The sequence below is a fragment of the Asterias rubens genome, chromosome 14, assembly GCF_902459465.1.
Source record: "Asterias rubens chromosome 14, eAstRub1.3, whole genome shotgun sequence".
Lineage (NCBI taxonomy): Eukaryota > Metazoa > Echinodermata > Asteroidea > Forcipulatida > Asteriidae > Asterias > Asterias rubens.
The window spans coordinates 6,828,441-6,849,667 of NC_047075.1; the positions used below are offsets into that span (position 1 = coordinate 6,828,441).

Below are 21,227 nucleotides of genomic sequence, written 5' to 3' on the forward strand. Positions count from 1 at the left end.
AATATTATTTGCTGAGGTGCTGTGATTTTGAGAAATGAGTAAAACAATGTCATGAAACACAAACATGCTAAAGTAAATTTCTTCTCGATCAAGATCACTGAAAATTATTTTTATGACATTGTTTTACTAATTTCTCAAAAACTACAGCACCTCAGCACGCAATATTTTCAGGGAAGCTTTCTACTATCTTCAAATTGTGTAGGTTTAATGTAAATCTGTGGACATTATGTTTTGTGTTACAAAGAGTACATGTACCTAAATCCTTTAAGGGAGAACACTGTTCATGTGAGCTTCTTATGTACCGTATGTGTTTATCCAAATAACCCAAGAGTTGAACAAGTTTTAAGACCGTTCCCAAAATTACTTGTAGTTGAGCTGCTGCGAATGGTGTGTAATTATTATTACAACATTTGGAGTTTAATTTCAATAGGTACATTAGGTCACCTGGGGTGAGAGTTATTACTAACGAAAAAGTCTGAAACTTGGATACAATTTCAAAGGTATGTTGAAATGATGCCATTTCTACTGTTTGGTAACCCCTGGGGTTATATATTCCATAGAGCTTTTGGAAACAATATATTATCCAAAGCACCAGAGAAGTAGACCATTGAGCAGGATTTCTTTATTTGTGGAAACAAAATACTGTTTGATTTTCTTCACCAGGCCGACATAAAAAGACTGATAGGCTATCTGATAAGGTCCTATAAGTACATGTACTTGTACTATCATCGGGTACATTAAGGTCAGCCTGACGTGCAAATTATTTTAAAACATCATGAACAAGACCATCACAAATTGCCCTCTGGACAGAATGGTTAACCTTTAGAAACCAACTTTGAACGAGATGTATTGCATTTGTTTAATGATATGCAATGGACTTTTGAAACCAAAAGCTTAGAGACAATCATAATATTGAAAAACCATTGTATTGTTAAGAATAACAAATGTACTGTAAGGTCAACTTCAGTTTTGTCATGCACTAATTTTCCAAAAGTCCTTTATGAAAGAGGAAGAAATATATTACAAGTCTCTTACATCCCTAGAGTGTAAAACGCTGTCATGTTTGGCTTTCGCACTAAACTTGTGGACAAGTCGTTAAATGCCTGTCACGGTGATAGTGTTCTGACTCTCCCCGCAATTCCCACGGTATTCTCACGAGACTGCTGGCTCTGCGAGACAACTGCTCTCACGACTACGGTCCCATTTAATGGGGAGTAGAAGTTGGGCAACCAGAAGTTCGCACCAGAGCAGTTATCTCGCGAGAGCACCGCCACAACTCGACTATCTCACCGTGGCAGACCATTAATGACTTGTCTGATCTCTTATCCCCCTTGGAATACAGCCCTGGGGAGGCCCCGGGGTTTTTTTACCCCAAGTTTACAACAACTATCAACACTGTCCAAGCCTAGGTCCCTATTGAACTAGGTTTCCGGCTTCACATTTCAAGAATCCCTCAGGGTTTTACCGTTCACCCCTACTCCAGAGCAGGGATGGCTATAGAACTTTATCATGCTGTCACCATCTTGGTCATGTTCCATGTTTCCAATAACAGTAATGAATGCTAACATTCATCGCGCAAACATGGCACCAGACTATTATGTCCACCCTCAGTTTGGTTACAATAGGTTGGAATGGAGTAAAATCAAGATGGCTACACTGTGATGAAGGTTTATTCCCTGGGGTATGCCCATTTGCCGGGTGTATCAGCATGATCAGGGGTAAAGCAATCTAACCTTAACCTAATTGTTGTCCTACTTTAAGCTTCTCAATCTAAATCATTGTGAAATTTCATTTGTATTCATATCCTAAGTTACTTTGTGATAACTGTAAACTTTTCATAATCTGAATCTAATTGACAAACTTTGTTAAAATGTGTAAATGCAGGGCAGCAACAAAAATAAATGTGTAATGGGAAACTTTAGACTATCTGCCAATCACCAAGAGAGGGCGCTCTTCACCAGGTAATGTCAACAACTTAGGAATAGGAGAAGCATGAGTGACGGTCACTGACAGCAAATACCTTGTGTTTTGCGTGTTTTTGATTTTGTATTTAGATTTAGCCAAAGTGTATTTTGTTTTTTCATAACTGTTCTGGAACAGGACGGACTGGACACTAGTTCTCCAAGGATAACAAGCGGTGTGCATGAGTTTTTGGGAGTGTTTTTTTCAGGGTTATTAGCAAAAATTCCAAAATGCTGACCAACCAAAAATTGAGAAGAAATCTGAAGTTTAGTTGTATGACAATGTATCTGATTTAATTTTCAAGAGGCTGAGAGACTTCTTAATATTTTTTGAGGATTTTTGAATTTTTAGCATTTACCATTGTTTGCTGTGCACCCTTACCTGGTAGGTCTGCTGCCATCTAGTGGCAGAGCTTTTAAAAAACGAGAAATTAAAAAACATGTAAACATAGAGAAAGTGCCAGCAATTATTCCCTTGGGCTTGGGTAGGGTGTGTTACAAGTTTTTTTATACCCTAGGCCTATCAATGTGAAATTTGTTTAACATTTGCATCACATTTCAAAATGGGTCTATACATAATTTGTTTGTATTTTAATCTTTTTTAAATTCATACCAGAATTTCTAAACTTTGTAAGTGGCATGCTCAGACCCATTATTGACATCTAGAATAATATATCAATATTTGCAAATACTTACCCTACTGCCTTCCACATCTCTGGTTGAATCAAATAAATCCAAGATCTCCTCATTGTATAACTGTAATATAAATGAGTAACAAAAACAAATATTTGTAACATTTCATTGATAAATCGAACGGACACAATGTACGCAGAGTGTCAAGGCTGAGTGTTTAAGAGCATCAAATTAAAGTTCTGGTGATTAAGTCACCGGAGTGTGGGTTTGAATCCCGGTCATGACACTTGTGTCCTTGAGCAAGATACTTTACTATAATTGCTTCTCTTCACCCAGGGGAATAAATAGATAAACTTTTATGTGAAAATGTACGTTTAGAATCCTGTAGAGGGCACCACAGTGAAAACACATCGCACCACATCAAACAAAACTTGCTGATAAGCTTTCAATAAACAACTTGACTTTAACTCCTTTTTCTCAATTTTATTCTCTCGCATTTCTTTGTGTTTCTACTTTTACTACTTTTGAACCAAAGGTTGTATCAACAAGCTGTTTTATTACTGATAATTTTCATAAGTGAAAGCTATTTTGATTATTTATACGTTTTATTAAACTAAGAGGTACCTTGCAAGTTATCAAAGACAATTTTGACGGCCCATGCCTTTCAAATAAATCAAGGTAGAAGATTTTGAGTCCTTAACGTAAGCTTTTTTGACAGACCTCAACAACCTCAGATAATTGAGGTAAGCACAGATTATGCTCTTTTTATGTAAAAAAAAATCTCAACACTGAAGACAGTCAGAGCATGCTGATTGAAATGTTGCGTTATCAACCACCGGTTCTTTTCAGTACTGACACTCACCGCAAACCACATACTTCCACAATGCAAAGTTTGAATCCTTATTAAATACTAACCTCCATAAACTGTGCATGAATTTTAAACTCAGGCGGGGGTTCACTCCGTTCCAGAGCTTCGTTTCTTCTTTGTTCGATCCCATTAAATAAATGCTTGACAGCCCTAGGGACTATACCCTGCTGCTCCTCAGTTACTCCAGGTTCAAACCCTGTACCCATGGTGAAAGTTTTACCGGCCCCGGTCTGGCCATAGGCAAACACTGTCGCATTGTAACCATCAAAACATCTACAGAAACAAAACAAAAACATCAAAGTTACTCCAGGTTCAAACCCTGTACCCATGGTGAAGGTTTTACCGGCTCCGGTCTGGCCGTAGGCAAACACTGTCGCATTGTAACCATCAAAACATCTACAGAAACAAAGAAAACCTTCATACTAATTTTGACTATGATTGGTGTAGTGGTGTCTTGCCTCTAGGCTCCGGGTTCAAATCCAACCAGGGGCACTAAATGTATGATGATTGGATGTTCAGCCCCTATGGTACATGTACATGTACCTTACTGAGTGGGTTTTCCTCCCACATCTAAAACTTAAACTTCCTTCCTTTTTTTTCTTTCCATGGGGTTCTTGGCATGTACTTTTTTACGAAGCAATTATGGCTACATGTACGTAAGTGCCTTGCTCAAGAGCAAACCTATCAAGACCGGATATCAAACCCACAGTCTGCCGAGCCCTGACAACACCAAATGTCATGTACATGTACGTAGGATCCAGTGAACTAGACCACTTGGCCACAAACGTCACCATAATATTCTTTATCTTCCAGAATGAGCTAATCCTCCAATCAGACATGACCAGATTACAAGCCAACCTACATGTAGATGTTCCCAGTTTTAATATTTCACTCTGCGTATCGTTTTAATATTGCACTCTGTGTATTGTGAGTGTAAATGCGTCACGCTCCACATAAGGTCAGTGCAAAAAATTAAAATCAAAACTTTGCGCGTGCATTGTTCTTTCATGAGGTTGACTAACATGTGACTGGAAGATAAATTTGTTACCACACGTGCGCTCGTGGAATACGGAAACATTTAGCATGTCTGCATCCCATATGGGATGTAGTTCTTAGCACAATATTTTTCCGTATTCCACTCGTGCTTGTGTGATATAACTTAATTATTCCTGATGAACAAAATAAATTTTGAAAAGATTACCCCTCAATCAACGAATGTGCAGTTGAGTTGTAGACTTGGTTCTGTTGACTGTCAAGGTCAAACACATTGTCAAAGGTGAACGCCCTGTCTTGACCCAGCATGACCTGGTTCTGGTCAGGGGTCACCGAGGTGCAGACTCGACACATGTCTATCCTCTCCTTAGCCAACTGGGGACGAATCCTGTTAAGAAAACAAATCAAAAGGGTTTCGTTTTAAAGGCCTTTTTTGTGTACGACACAACCACAATGCATACATATATCTAGTTCACTTTAGGTTTGAAGATCCATAAAGATGGGTACACAGCTTCCCTTAAAATATCACGTCTGAGGTGCTGTATTTATAAAGATGGGTACCCAGCTTCCCTTAAAATATCACGTCTGAGGTGCTGTATTTATAAAGATGGGTACACAGCTTCCCTTAAAATATCACGTGCTGAGGTGCTGTATTTATAAAGATGGGTACACAGCTTCCCTTAAAATATCACGTGCTGAGGTGCTGTATTTATAAAGATGGGTACACAGCTTCCCTTAAAATATCACGTCTGAGGTGCTGTATTTATAAAGATGGGTGCACAGCTTCCCTTAAAATATCACGTGCTGAGGTGCTGTATTTATAAAGATGGGTACACAGCTTCCCTTAAAATATCACGTGCTGAGGTGCTGTATTTATAAAGATGGGTACCCAGCTTCCCTTAAAATATCACGTGCTGAGGTGCTGTATTTATAAAGATGGGTACACAGCTTCCCTTAAAATATCACGTGCTGAGGTGCTGTATTTATAAAGATGGGTACACAGCTTCCCTTAAAATATCACGTGCTGAGGTGCTGTATTTATAAAGATGGGTACACAGCTTCCCTTAAAATATCACGTGCTGAGGTGCTGTATTTATAAAGATGGGTACACAGCTTCCCTTAAAATATCACGTCTGAGGTGCTGTATTTATAAAGATGGGTGCACAGCTTCCCTTAAAATATCACGTGCTGAGGTGCTGTATTTATAAAGATGGGTACACAGCTTCCCTTAAAATATCACGTGCTGAGGTGCTGTATTTATAAAGATGGGTACACAGCTTCCCTTAAAATATCACGTGCTGAGGTGCTGTATTTATAAAGATGGGTGCACAGCTTCCCTTAAAATATCACGTGCTGAGGTGCTGTATTTATAAGGATGGGTACACAGCTTCCCTTAAAATATCACGTGCTGAGGTGCTGTATTTTTTGAGAGTGTAACAAAAACACTTTTGTCTTAGGAGAAGAAAATGATTTTAGCTCTCCTGAAAAAAAGCAAATTCCACTCAAAAATTCAAAAAATGTATTAATAATTTTCAGAATAATTTATTTCCAACAGCGGATAGCCACCACTTTACAAGTAAAGCTATTGTACATGGTACACGTACATGTACAATGTACATGTATGCAAGTTGACTACACAATTCATTCAAAATATGACAATAGGAAACAAGTTCGACTACATGTGCATACTTCAAGAACCTAAATTTAAAAGAACATCCACAGGGATTTTATTTGTTTTAAAGATCTGTAGTAGAGATAGATACTTAGCTACATATGTACGTCATGTTTCTACACTGTACATTGTACATCAACAATGACCACAAATAAAACACCAACAATCAATTTTAACACAATGTTTTTTATTGATTCCCAACGAAGTACATGAACAGGCACAGTCACAGTGCATGACGTTGTAGGCCTACAGTGACAGTGTACGTACATCCTATGTAATTTGTACACTGCTGAAAAAATCACTGCAAAGTAATATTTGTACGTGGTACAGTGTTTTATCGTACAAAAACATGACTCATTTCACCAGGTTGTGAACACTCAACTTTTTAATTTACATGTATGGGCTTGAATTTTAAAAATGGACTACAGGCCTGAGGCCACATATTTTTTAAAAGCAATTACATGTCGTCCACTAAACATGTGTGTGTAAAAAGTCATGACCAGACAAGTCTGGTGTTCTTGTGTTTTTCAATTTTCAATTTATTGTAACAATACACAGTGTACCAATGCATAATATCTTGAACATTGTGAACAGAAACAGATTAAAATCAAAATGTTGGTCATAAAATGCCGTACTACAATGTAAGTCTAGTAAAAACAAAATTATTTCCTTAAATCAACAGTGTATTGAGCATGTTAAGCAGTAAAATAAATTAAGTGTGTAGTATAAATGTTGCCTAAATGTTGCCATTTTGATGCCTGGCCATTTAAAGACAACTTAGGTGAACAAACATACACGTACTATACTCTTTTAATAGTACAATTTAAATCTTTTTCAGCGCCTTGCCAGACTTTTTTGTTAGGGGCCATTTCATGTTTTATTACGTCCTTTAGTTACTGGGGAAAAAAATAACTAAGTGTGTCTTGAAGAAGGGCATCAGACTCGAGAGCCCCTTTGTAAATCAGGGCTCAAATTTTACACTGGATCACCGGCCCTAGGCCAGTAGTTTCAGTGTTGGGCCAGTAAACTCAAGACATTGCAAGTCTGGTTGTCTTTTTTTTCTTCTTTTTTTCTTCAATTTAACATCTTTGTTACAAAAGAATGAATCATTTGTGCGGTTTGAGCCTCACAAATACAATTCCAATCCTGGCGAGTAGGCCGTTCACCCCCACCACTAAAATGTCTCAAGATTAGTTAAATGTAATGTGTGTTTAAAATACACTTTATATGATCAAACTGTGTCCTGATTTGAGTTTAGTCTGACTCTCCTCATTTTGATTCTACATGAACCTGCACTAGTCTTGTAAAACGGTCCAATAAAGATTCTAAGCAACATACTACAAGTCTTGCAGTCTTGGGGTCTTGGAAAATGAGTGTATCTCAACGAGATTCTTGTGGATCTTGTAGATTTTTCCTCAAATTCAAGCCAGCTGTAAATGTACTGGACATTGGGGTCTTGGAAAATGAGTGTATCCCAAACTGAAGTACAAATGTAGACCTTGGAAATGTGATTTGGTTAGGCCTGGAAGTTTTGAGGCAAGTTTTGGGAGAAGTATGGGACATTGGGGTCTTGGAAAATGAGTGTAGGCCTATTGTATCCCAAACTACGAAGTGGACCTTTGAAATATGCCTCAAGAGGTTCTGAGGCAAGTTTGGAGAGAAGTTGTCTTAACTTGATCCACCCCTAATCTTCTGGTCCACAGGGTGCACTTAAATTGGCATTCCAGCAGGGGTCTGTCTCCCTAGGGGCTTAGGTTACAAAGTGATGTTAAGATTGAGTTAGCAAGAACAACAAACACTTGACTTCAGCTGATACTCACACCAAGTATGGCCATGGAGTACCAGTTTGCAATACAAGTACATGTACAATGAACAATGTTGAACCAAAACACACTGTGGTTATAGGCTCAACCCCAGCACATGTAGACTTGTGGACAAGTCGTGGACAAGTCGTTAATGGTAGCACGCAGTGAGATAGTTGAGTTGTGGCAATGCTACTCTCGCCCGAACTGTTGGTTGCCGACTTCTACTCCCCATTAAATGAGACCGTAGTCGTGACAGCAGCCAGTAGTACAATACTACGGGAATCGCGGGGAGGGTCGGAACGCTATCACCGCGCAGACATTGAACGACTTGTCCACAAGTCTACAGCACTGCTCTTCAGCTTTTTATATATTAGCCAAAAGTACAACAAAAAACAACAGACTGATCAACAAAACTCGATCCCTGGGACTCCATAGAGCTGCATTTTTCCCAACTTGAAAACTTAATATTTAACATACTGTGACTTTTTTACTCAGTGGTTTTACTGGTGATACATTTTAGTCATGGTAGTAGGGCAATTCCATGGAGGTAATTTCTACACCTACGAGCATTATTGACCGAAACCTTGAGTTGTCTTCATTCAAAATAGATTTAGATTTTGCATGATGTCGAATCGCAAACCAAACTTACAATGTAGGCCTATATGGGAACTATGATAATTGACTTTGCCTAAAATAAACAAGCCTAGGGCCCTAGTGCAAAAAAATCCTGATTTTATCAAGCTCTGGGATTTAAATTTTTTTAGGGCTTGAGTAGTCATTTCCCATTATCTTGGTACACGTCTATTTTGACGTTCTTGATAAAAAATACTGTCTTCCAGTATTCAGCTGGAAACTTCACAGTTCTAAGCAACTACATCATACAATGTAACTTTATTGAAAATTTGTTCTAAATGCCTAAATTGTGAAAAAAAACAATGTAATGTATGACCCTACATACGTACTTGTACATTTAAAAGAACTTGTGGGGTAGGGTGTCGTGGCCGAGCGGTTAAGAGTCAGCGAATTCAAGCTCTGCTGATTCTGTTCAGCAGTGTGTGGGTTCGAATCCCGGTCGTGACATTTGTGTCCCTGAGCAAGACACCTAACTATTATTACTTCTCTCCACCCAGGGGTAAATGGGGACCTGTGAGGGCAGAGATGGTTCTTGTGATTTATTTAGCTGAGTAGCGCATTTGTTGCACAAGGTTGTATACTCCCCAGGGAGCTGAGATGGTTTAAGGAGTGAATTAAGGCCCAGCGACCAGGAGTAATAATTTGAAGTCTTTGAGACACCCATTCGGGAGTGAAAAAGCGCTATAAACTCAAATATTATTTATTATTATTAACTTGATTTCATTAAAAAAAAATACAGTCCACAGGTTTTTCTTGATGATCCCAGAATCAATTCTTCAGGATTTAGGGACACTCTTCTTCCCAACAATGTTTTCCATTGTTGAACACAGCTTTTGTAAACTTTCCAACTTCAAACCCAATTTTTATGATGATAATCTGATAAATCTGACACTAGTTATCAATGTCCCCAGTAAACCTGAATGACAAACCCCTACCTGGTGACTTGGAAGCTTTTTAGAGTTCTTTCAACAGTGACCTTAAATGTTAAAGGCACTGGGAAAGTTTTGTAAATTAAAAACAAAGTATTGACCATCAAACCTTTTTTTTAAAGAGCACTAGGAAGCTGAATGTAGTGAAAAACAAAACCCTCTAAAGTAACGATTTTGGGAATTTTTGTAATTTCTAACAAAAATACATTGAATCCGAGTTAAATACAAGACTTCAAGCCTGAAGCCTTTCTCAGGTATCCGGAAATAAACAAATAATGTATGCAACAAGAGTGTTTTTTTTTCTTTCATTATTGTCTTGCACTTCGATGACCAATTAGGCTTATGATTCTAAGCAAACTGGACGCCTATGTTTTATTTTTAATACATTTGAAAAGAGCATCAATCCAAGATTCATTGCTGTTAAAGGCAGTGGACACTATCGGTAGGCCTAATTACTCAAAATATTTATGAGCATAAAGCCTTACTTGGTAACGAATAATGGGGAGAGGTTGATAGTATAAAACATTGTGAGAAACAGCTCCCTCTGAAGTGGAGTAGTTTTCGAGAAGTAATTTTCCACGAATTTGATTTCGAGACCGCAGATTTAGAATTTGAGGTCTCAAAATCAAGCATCTGAATGCACACAACTTTGTGTGACAAGGTTGTTTTTCTTTCATTATTATCTCGCAACTTCGACGACCGATTGAGCTCAAGTTTTCACAGGTTGGTTATTTTATGCATAAAATGTTGAGATACACCAAGTGAGAAGACTGGTCTTTGAAAACTACCAATAGTGTCCAGTGTCTTTAAAACCCCTTAAATACCTTCTTAAAGCCATTGGACACTTTCGAAACAGAAAAAAATAAGTTCACAGATTAACAAATAACTTACAGGGTTTACAGAAGGTACTTATGTAATGGTGAAAGACTTCTTGAAATAGTATTCCATGAAATGCTTTACTTTTTGAGAATCCATTAAAATGATCAATTCTCGATATCGAGAATTACACGTATTTTTACATTTAAAACACATTTCATGACACGGCGAAACGTGCGGAAACAAGGGTGGGTTTTCCCGTTTTTTTTCTCCCGACTCCAAAGACCAATTGAGCCTTAATTTTCACAGGTTTGTTATTTTATATAAGTTGTGACGAACTGTGGGCCTTTGGACAATACTGTTTACCGAACGTGTCCAATGGCTTTAAGTTGTAAGAGTAGAAACACCAAGATAAATGTATGAGAAAACGAAACTGAGAAAAGGGAGTAGGCCCCCTATAAAAGTGTAGTTTGTTTATTGAAAATAAATTGCAACGTTTTCTTTTAACTAACCCCTTTCTGATGGCATTTGAACAATAAAAATTGTTTTGTTGTTGAAAATGTCATCCCTGGCATGCCTGGTGGCCTGTTGTGGCTTGTTTCTCAAATGACAAAATACTCATTTACATGTTGGCAGTAGGGATACACCAAGTGAAGTGATAATACTAGGCCCCATTGTTTTGACAATAATCAAACATGTCCAGTGCCTTTAAAGCTTTTTCATAATCATAGCTCTTTCAGCAGTGCCTTTAAACCAAGGCTACCTGTTGCACACAGCCTACAGGGATTATCCCAGGTCTGAATAAAGAATGCAATAAAGTGTGCCACATGACAATGAGTAACAATTGATTAACAGCTGCGTGGGTTTCACTTCATTAGATTTCCAGGGATAGGAATCAGGTGTGCCAAGTCTATACATTAGCTGACAGATTCAGTCATGCAATGCACAGTTATAATCTCAAATCAACCTACATTGGACAGTGTACAATAGAATGCACGCCTCATGGCAGCAATGAAGGCGATTGCCTCCATGCCCCTTGGTCATTGCCTTGATGCCCTTACAGTTTCCTCCTATGCACTAACCCTAATCCGGCCTACCCGTTGCATAGGAGAAAATGCCTGGGGTTCAATAAATTGAAGCATACACAGTACACAGGCCTGGCAAGCAAAATGAATTATCTGTTCCACAATCTAGTGAGGATCTGGGCCCAATGTCATGTCTCTGCTTACTGTCAATCAAATTTCTGCACTACATGTACCTGTGTATAGCGAAGAATAACTAGTGAAATGTGGATGAAATACACACGCGCACTTATATTATAAGCAAACATTCCCTGCTAACCAGTGAAATTATATGCTGCCACACATGTACATGTAGGCGAGGAATTCCCTTCTCCGGAGCATCCAGTGTCTTAGTTTGCTTGCGGTCAGAGACCCATGGAATTTGGCATGTTCTGCTACGTACATGTAACAATGCGACAACTTGCGAAAATGTTTTGAGGCATTGGAGTGTGCATACATGTAGCCTATCGGACCATTGATAGCAATAATTTAATAGGCCCGTGTATGAACCAGAATATGTGTCTGGTTTTATGATGCACTTGAACTGCAAACAATAACAGGGTATGACCATTATGACCAGGGCTGTGAGTCATGACTCACTGTGAACTCATCACATTAACACGGTTAAAGACAACCTACTTCCAAGTTCCACACACTTCCCTCAGGCATGTCAGGTGCAGTCACTGGGCAGTTACGTAGGCTTGCCCTAGCATACAACAGTGTACACCCAAAGAGGAATAAGAACACAATTACACATCCTCCATGTGTACAACATGAGTGCCATGAGTGCAGGGCAAAAATTGTCCTGGGCAGGCCCGCCCACCCTCCCCCTCATTCACATGTTGCAAGGCTTAGTGTGTCCCCCCCCCCCCCCCCAGTGTCTGTGTGTCACCGTCAGACCTCCGAATCACTCCAACGGTTTGTCCTTCATCAATAGGAAATTGAGGCAATCCATTTAATGCCCACCTAATTCTAAATGCCAGTGGATATGGCTCAACAGTGTCATAGAAAATTAAGTCACTTCCTCACTTTGTTTTGACCAGATGTTCACATCAAGTACGTACATGTTGTGGGGATAGCAATACTCGACTAAATGTACAATGTACATGTGTTCATGTACACAGTTAATACTCTCAGAACATTCAAGCGTATCGCGAATCGTGTGTTGAAAAATTACAGTTTTGACAGTTTTCTTAGAAGAAATTTTTAAAATTCTCTTTGAATCATGTAATTTGATTATGTTTGCTATTATAACAACCCAAGTTTAGGCTGTTTACACAATTTTAAAGTTGTAATGTCCAGAAAGGCTTTCTGTTGAATGGGCCTAGTGTTTCCTGCCCATGTGCAGTCTATTAGAAAATACATTGTACAACCCTGTTCATCATCTTTGAACAATCATCTTGATGAGTAAATGTATTGTACATCATGTAAAACTGCAACGTCCGAAAAAACAATCTGAAGATTTGCAAACTTCCATTCTGTTGTTCATACTGTCAGTCAGTGTTGTAGCCACGGTGGGGCGGTGCTGTAGTGTTGTAGCCACGGTGGGGCGGTGCTGTAGTGTTGTAGCCACGTTGGGGCGGTGCTGTAGTGTTGTAGCCACGTTGGGGCGGTGCTGTAGTGTTGTAGCCACGGTGGGGCGGTGCTGTAGTGTTGTAGCCACGGTGGGGCGGTGCTGTAGTGTTGTAGCCACGGTGGGGCGGTGCTGTAGTGTTGTAGCCACGGTGGGGCGGTGCTGTAGTGTTGTAGCCACGGTGGGGCGGTGCTGTAGTGTTGTAGCCACGGTGGGGCGGTGCTGTAGTGTTGTAGCCACGGTGGGGCGGTGCTGTAGTGTTGTAGCCAAGGTGGGGCGGTGCTGTAGTGTTGTAGCCACGGTGGGGTGGTGCTGTAGTGTTGTAGCCAAGGTGGGGCGGTGCTGTAGTGTTGTAGCCACGGTGGGGCGGTGCTGTAGTGTTGTAGCCACGGTGGGGCGGTGCTGGGTGGACGGGCCTGCCCAGGACTCTTAATTTTTCGGAGTAGACATGGTAGAAATATAATTTTCTACCTCCATGGTTTTGGTATTTAGAGACATCAAATTTGTGTTTTAAATAATTCCCCTTTCTTACAGAGTCTGCCAAGCATGCCAAGATCCCCTTATTATCATGATTATGCCTGTGTTATTTTATACTAAATACTGACAATAGTCATCTACTAACCCTAACTAAACAAATATAACAGCACTTTGAGTTGGTGCAAATCATTTTAAAATACCAATTGTATTCAAGTTTCAAGTTTAGTTTACTTAATTGAAATTGTAAGCTAAACAAAAATGCATAAAAATTATATAGTATACTTTACTAGTTGAATTGAACCATTTAAATTAATACAGAGAAAGACAAAAACAGATCTTTAACGCCCCCTCCATCCCAGGGCAGCATACCGTTTGTATGCTTGTGAAACTTTTGATTGTGTTTAACCATCATACCATGGAGGTAGAATTCTACCTCCATGGTTTAACTATTTCTACCTCCATAAAACATCACTAAACAGTACACACATTTACAATACAAATTAAAAAATAATCAATGATATAATTGTTAACTTACCTGAGTGCCACACGAACACTTGACGTGTCGAAGTCATCTTTAACTTCCGGCATTTTGGCAGTATTTTCTTCCCACACGTTCCTTTTAAAAATACATGAAATTAAACACAACTTCAAGCTGGCAAACAGACGAAGACTAAAATGACTAGCCGTTCAACAGTCCTTCTAAAATGGGCCTTCCGTCCGTAGGTCACATTCATTGCGTGTAGGATCCAGTGTTTATTCGTCTCTTCCTGCCAGCCAGTGTCATGCCCGTCTGTGTACTGTTTACAACGGTGGGTGTGTGCAGCAGCATGCAGCAGTTGAGTTGAGTTGTACGAGAACCTGAACTTAACACACACGTTAGGTTGCAGCAAAGCTCTATTATTTCAGCGAGAAGCCACTCCGAGTACCATCCACCTGGTGTTAAATTTGTTCTTTAAGCCACCAAAGAATGTAAAAGCATATTGAAAATCCGCAATTTAAAGACGAAATTACTACAGTTCAGTTGGTCGAGTTGAGTCTTGCATGCATTGCATATGCACGATGTGTGTGATGATGATGGCGCGACTCTCTTTTTTGGAAATCTCTGGATAACGTAGGAGTGCGCCCTCTCGTGGTCAAAATTTTACCAAAAAGCCACCCAAACTTCCACAGAAAGCTTGTATAAAAGGCTTCAACTGAAGTTTGTTTTATGTATTTGAGAGAGAAATTACCTCTTTCTCAAAATTTCTTGGTTGAAAAGCTTCAAACAAAGGACGGACTTGTCTTTCATGCTAGACGGCATCTATACTATAACTGCGCTTGAGAGGAGCCCAAGTTTATTAAAGGGAAGGTACCTGTTTGGTAATTACTCAAAACAAATATTAACTTAAAAACTGACTTTCTAACGAGCATTGGAGAGCTGTTGATAGCTTTTAAAAACAAATGTGAGAAACGGCTCCCTCTGAAGTAGCATAGATTTTGAGAAAGAGGTAATTTCTCAGAAAGCACACAAATTCGTCCAAATTTTTTCTCTCATCATTTTCTCGCAACTACGATGACCAATTTAGCTCAAATTTTCAAAGGTTTGTTATTTTATGCTTATGTCGGTATACACCAAGTGAGAAGACTGGTCTTTGACAATTACCAAACATGTACCTTCCCTTTAAGTACATGATACAGTAATAGAAAAGTAACAAAGTGCAAGTAAAGAACCTTACCAAAAGTTTGTATTACCAAAAGTTTGTCTGGAAAGATTCTGTTCACCTTACTACCCGGCAGAGGTTTCTCATACATTGTTGCATGTACACCTTACAAAACAACAACAATTTGGCAAATAATTATTACAACAATAATCATATGTTTTTATGCTATTTTATTTCAAAATCAAACCTTTGCAAGACGACATTAAACAATGATAATTCACATTTCATTATTCTAAATAAGGACACTTTTAAAACATAGAATTGCAAAGCTTGTCAAATAGAATACAATAATCGCTAAATTCCTTCAATAACTCACTTTGGCTGAAAAACATATCATTTAAATTTCAAAAGAACATTTCAATTTTCTCTTAAACTGAAAGTCGTTTCTAAAGTCGTTATAGTATAGCATCAACAGCTTAATAACGGGCCCAATTTCATACATTGTACAAGCTTATAGACCATGTAAACTTTGTTTACAATAAGTGTGACCTTGTACATTATTTGGGTATTCTGGCAGGCAAGATACTGCACAGGTCATATGGGAAAGTTTATATTTTGTGTTATAATTTCCACATAAATCCAAGAATTGTGAAAGTAAAAGCTGCTCAAGTTTTGAGATGTGCCCCCTTTCATCATATCCAAAGTTGATAAGAATTAGACAGTGCAATCTCCATAAAATATAAGATTTTATGTTTTCTTCCATAATAGGCTGTGTACAGATCGTGCCTGCAGGAAGTCCAGGCTCTGTGGCTCTTTTGTAAACATGTGATGTCACAGGTCACCTCGTCTATAAAAAGAAAATGTTGCTCAACAATGTCTGATTTGCAAATTAATTAAGCAGGATATAGACCTATCAGCCAGAGATACATGTGCATCTGAAATATTACATAATATTTACATTGGACTGCTGATTTGGTAATACATAAAGTAAAGTATACAATTATGGTTTTTAGCCTTAGAATCATTTATAGTAAGCACTGTATGGTCAGGAAAATCACTTGGATGGGATTTGAACCCACAACCTTTGCAAACATGTAGTTATTGTTAAGAAAAACAGAAAAGGAAAAAAATATATATTAAATTGTTGTGGTACCCGCTGCTGAGGATTTAAACTGCCTCTAGCAATTAGGCTAACTCGGTGGTCTAGAAATAATCTGCTCTTGAATTGCAAAGGTCGTGGGTTTGAATTCAACCCGAGTGATTTGTCTTTGATTTTGTTTACATAACTCTGGAAACTTTGGAAAGTACAAAGTATACAATGCTTATAAGGAACATTACAGAATTGGTTTTTGCTAACAAAACATTAGGCAATTTAAAGGCAGTGGACACTATTGGTAATTAATTCCTCAAAATAATTATTATCATAAAACCATTCTTGGTGAAGAGTAGTAGGAAGAGGTTGATGGTATAAAACATTGTGAGAAACGGCTCCCTCTGAAGTGCCATAGTTTTTGAGAAAGAAGTAATTTTCCACGAATTTGATTTCGAGACCTCATATTTAGAACTTGAGGTCTCGAAATCAACCATCTAAATGCACACAACTTCGCGTGACAAGGGTGTTTTTGTCTTTCATTATTATCTCGCAAGTTCGATGAACGATTGAGCTCAAATTTTTACAGGTTTATTAGTTTATGCATGTGTTGAGATATACCAACTGTGAAGGCTAGTCTTTCACAATTACCAATGGTGTCCACTGCCTTTAAGCACTTATTGTAATCCACCATCTGACAAACAAATGGGTAACAGTTCGAGATCGTTCAGCCATCTCGGTCATGAGAAAAGAGTGAAAAGCAGATAGCACATAATTATGGGACTCAAAAATTTGACTCCCATAATTGGCCAACCGTGTTAGTTGATGAGGTAAAAGGAAAACCGTGCAATTTAGAGGCATGTTTGTATGGATCATTGTATTCTACTTTTACAACATCTTTCTACCCATATGCATTTTATAACAAACGGTTACAAACGCTTTTCAAAGACCAACGCGACCGATCCAAGGCAACAACCACACAAGATTAGATCTTCAAGATAAGCATATAATTTAAAAATAAACTCTAAATTTAAATTGCATTACATGCAATCACTACAAATTAAACTCATTTTAAATAACATGAGAATCTAAAGGCAGTGGACACTATCGGTAATTACTCAAAATATTTGTTTTGCATAAAACCTTTCTTGGTGATGAGTAATGGGGAGAGGTTGATGGTATAAAACATTGTGAGAAACGGCTCCATCTGAAGTGCCATAGTTTTCGAGAATGAAGTAATTTTCCACGAATTTGATTTCGAGACCTCAGATTTAGAACTTGAGGTCTCGAAATCAACCATCTAACTGCACACAACTTTGTGCGACAAGGTTTATTTTCTTTCACTATTATCTCGCAACTTCGATGACCGATTGAGCTCAAATTTTCACAGGTTTGTCATTTTATGCATATGTTGAGATACACCAACTGTGGAGGCTAGTCTTTGACAATTCCAATAGTGTCCACTGCCGTTAAGAAATTATCCATTCTTAAAGGCAAAGTATACCTAATTGTTTTTTTGAAACCATACAATTATTTTAGCCATGTTAGATAAATACAATAAAACTAACCTGTGAAAATCCAAAGCAGTTTCTCATCTAGGCCCAATATCATAGAGCTGCTAAAAAGCACAAAATGTTGCTTAGCATGAAATTTCTTCCTTGATAGAAACAGGATTACCAACCAAATTTCAACGTGACTTTCAGGATTTAGCAAACAACAGCTGAATGCCAGTAACAAGCAATATGCAGCAAATGGAAACTTTGGTTGGTAATTCTGTTTTTAACAAGGAAGAAAGTTCATGCTAAGCAATTAATGTTTGTGCTTAGCATCCCCAATAAGTTAGGCCCTGTAATTGGATTGCTAATCTCAGACATGAGTGATAACCAACCTATTCCTACATGTACTTTTCCTTCAAATAGTGACTGATGATCCTTTGTTTGAAAAAACAAAAGCCACATTTCTCAGGCATATAAAAGCACAACATTTTACGCAACAAGACTTATCTTTTACCATTTTCTTGCAACTTTGATCAACAATAAACTCAGCCAAACTTTTCACAGGTTTGTTATTTGATGCATAATGTTAGGATACACCAAGTGAGGGTTTGACAATGATATTAAAAGTAAACTCTGCCTTTAAAGGGTCGTTGTAACTTTTGTAGTACAGAAAACACAATGTCCACAGATTTACACTAAACTTACACAATTTGAAGATAATGATGGTAGAAAGCTTCCCTGAAAATATTACGTGCTGAGGTGCTGTAGTTTTGGGGAAATGAGTACAACAATGTCATGAAAATAATGTTCGTCTCATGAGACGAAAATTATTTTAATAATTTACAAACATATTTTCATGACATTGTTTTACTCATTTCTCAAAAACTACAGCACCTTAGTAAGTGACATTTGAAGGGAAGCTTTCCACTATCATTATCTTCAAACCCTGTAAGTTTAATGTAAATCTATGGACATTTTGAAAAAGTACCCAAATCCTTTAAAGACACTGGACACTATTGGTAATTGTCATGAAAATAATTTTGAGACCAAATTATTTTAAGCATTTACAAACGTATTTTCATGACATTGTTTTACTCATTTCTCAAAAACTACAGCACCTCAGTAAGTAATATTTGAAGGGAAGCTTTCCACTATCATTATCTTCAAACCCTGTAAGTTTAATGTAAATCTATGGACATTTTCAAAAAGTTCCCAAATCCTTTAAAACATAAATGGAAAGAATACACTTTTTTTTAAATTTAACTTTTTAAGTCTTTGTTATGAAAACAATATTTACAAATTATACAAAGTTACACGCGACCATGAAATCTGGCTCCCTTTTTAACTGAAACCAAAGAAAGACAAAAAATTATGTTTCTTTTCCATTAAACTTTTGAAACAAAGTCAAAAACAAAATATTGTATATTTAGCCCTAATCATCTCAAATACAATCTTAATTGTTTAATTATAAGCATACATGTTATACAGTGTGAGAAACGGCTCCCTCTGAAGTAACGTAGTTTTCAAGAAAGAGGTAATTTTTTTCGAATTTGATCTCAAGACCTCGAAATTAGATTTTGACGTCTCAAAATCAAGCATCTGAAAGCACACAACTTCGTGTGGCAAGGGTGTTTTTTCTTTCATTATTATCCCCCAACTTCAACGACCAATTGAGCTCAAACTTTATGAATATGTTGAGAACTTGAGATACACCAAGTGAGACGACAGGTCTTTGACAATTACCAAAGGTTTTCAGTGTTTTTAAAAGTTTATAATACAAACACAAGTAACTTTTCAATCCCAAATAGACCCTTCCCGTGAAATACATAAATTGCACGTAGCGTGTGCACACTAACGTTTTGGTTGGCAAAATGAGGGAACATCGCGCTGTTTTGTACACGGCTAATGGGTGCGTGACGCAGACGCGATTGCGCGTCTGCTTAGTGCACAACTCTATGGCGTTTGCCAACAGGGTCTGTATGCATGAATGAATGTAATTAGCATATTTCATGGGAAGGGTCCATTGATACTGTGCTCTTAAAGGCACATAACACTATTGGTAATCACTGTTAGCAAATGCTTACTTGTTAACAATCAATGGAGAGCTGTTATTAGTATAAACATTTTTGAGAAACGGCTCCCTCCGACTCTGAAGTAACGTAGTTTTTGAGAAAGAAGTAATTTACCACATTATTAATATTTGAATTGAATTTAAGACCTAAGCATCTGAGGGGGTGTGTTGTTTCTTGCAACTCCGACGACCAATCGAGTTTAAAATTTGACAGGTATGTTGTTTTGTTTTAATGTTGAGATACACCAAGTGAGAAGACTAGTCTTTGACAATTACCAATGGTGTACAGTTTTTTTTAGGGGCTGTGCATTTTATTATTTGAATAAAAAATTACCCTTTTTTCAAAAGCTAATTTAGTTCTTACCAAGTAAGTTTTTATGCCAACAATTATTTTGACTTATTACTCAATAGTTTTAAAGGGAAGGTACACATTTGGTAGTTACTCTAAACAAATATTAACTAAAAACTGACTTGGTAACGAGCATTGGAGAGCTGTTGATAGTTATAAAGCATTGTGGGAAACAGCTCCCTCTGCAGTACAAAGTTTTTGAGAAAAAGGTAATTTCTCACTAAAATAATAAAAGACTTCTAGCTAGTATCTTTTATTCCTATCTGAAAGCACACAAATTCGTCCAACAAGGGTGTTTTTTCTTTCATAATTTTCTCGCAACTTCGATGACCGATTGAGCCAAAATGTTCACAGTTTTGTTATTTTATGTATGTTGAGATACACCAAGTCAAAAGACTGGTCTTTGACAATTACCAATAGTGTCCACTGTCTTTAAGGGGCTGAGCATTTTATTATTTGAACAAAAAATTACCTTTTCCTCAAAAGCTATTTTAGTTCTGACCAAAGTAAGTTTTTATGCCAACAATTATTTTGACATTATTATTACCAATAGTTTTCATTCATTCAGTCGATGCGGAGCATCGGATGATTGCCCTCCAAACACGTTGGTCCTCCATTGCTGTACGCAGCTCTTCCCGACGCAGTCCAGAGTCCCGGCACAAGGTGTCCACATAGGTGGTTTGTGGTCTACCTCGGGAACAGTGACCTTGAGTAGGGGCCCAAAGCACGAGCTTGCTCACTGCCAGCTCAGCATGTCTGAGGCAGTGACCTGCTACATGTAGCCTCAGCCTTCTTGCCCGAATCTTGGTGCTACACACATGTAACTCTCGGTAGTCCATCGTAGAGTTCCAGGTTTGTGACATGCCTCTCCCAATGAATCTGTTTAACACAGCGAAGCATTCTCGTATAGCAGCTGTTCACAGTTGGTGTATCTCAACATATATGCATAAAATAACAAACCTGTGAAAATTTAAGCTCAATCGGACGACGAACTTGTGAGAAAATTATTTTAAAAAAAAAACACACATGTCACACGAAGTTGTGTGCGTTTAGATGGTTGATTTCGAGACCCCAAGTTCTAAATTCGAGGTCTCGAAATCAAATTCGTGGAAAATTACCTCTTTCTCAAAAACTATAGCACTTCAGAGGGAGCCGTTTCG

At 38.0% G+C, this 21,227-nt stretch overlaps 1 protein-coding gene across 7 annotated transcripts in view; it reads right to left on the bottom strand.

The window, feature by feature from the left end:
* LOC117299067 (kinesin-like protein KIF21A) overlaps positions 1–14,472 on the bottom strand; it is a 63,275-nt gene extending 48,803 nt beyond the window's left edge. For all 7 annotated transcript variants that reach the window (XM_033782478.1, XM_033782476.1, XM_033782475.1 and 4 more), the window contains exons 1-4: positions 13,957–14,472; positions 4,664–4,843; positions 3,510–3,735; positions 2,658–2,717 (exon numbers count right to left, since the gene is read on the bottom strand). In XM_033782478.1, coding sequence (XP_033638369.1) covers positions 2,658–2,717; positions 3,510–3,735; positions 4,664–4,843; positions 13,957–14,009 — 519 coding nt within the window. In that variant the 5' untranslated portion in view covers positions 14,010–14,472. The remainder of the gene's footprint in view (positions 1–2,657; positions 2,718–3,509; positions 3,736–4,663; positions 4,844–13,956) is intronic.
* Between the last annotated feature and the right edge of the window lie 6,755 nt (positions 14,473–21,227).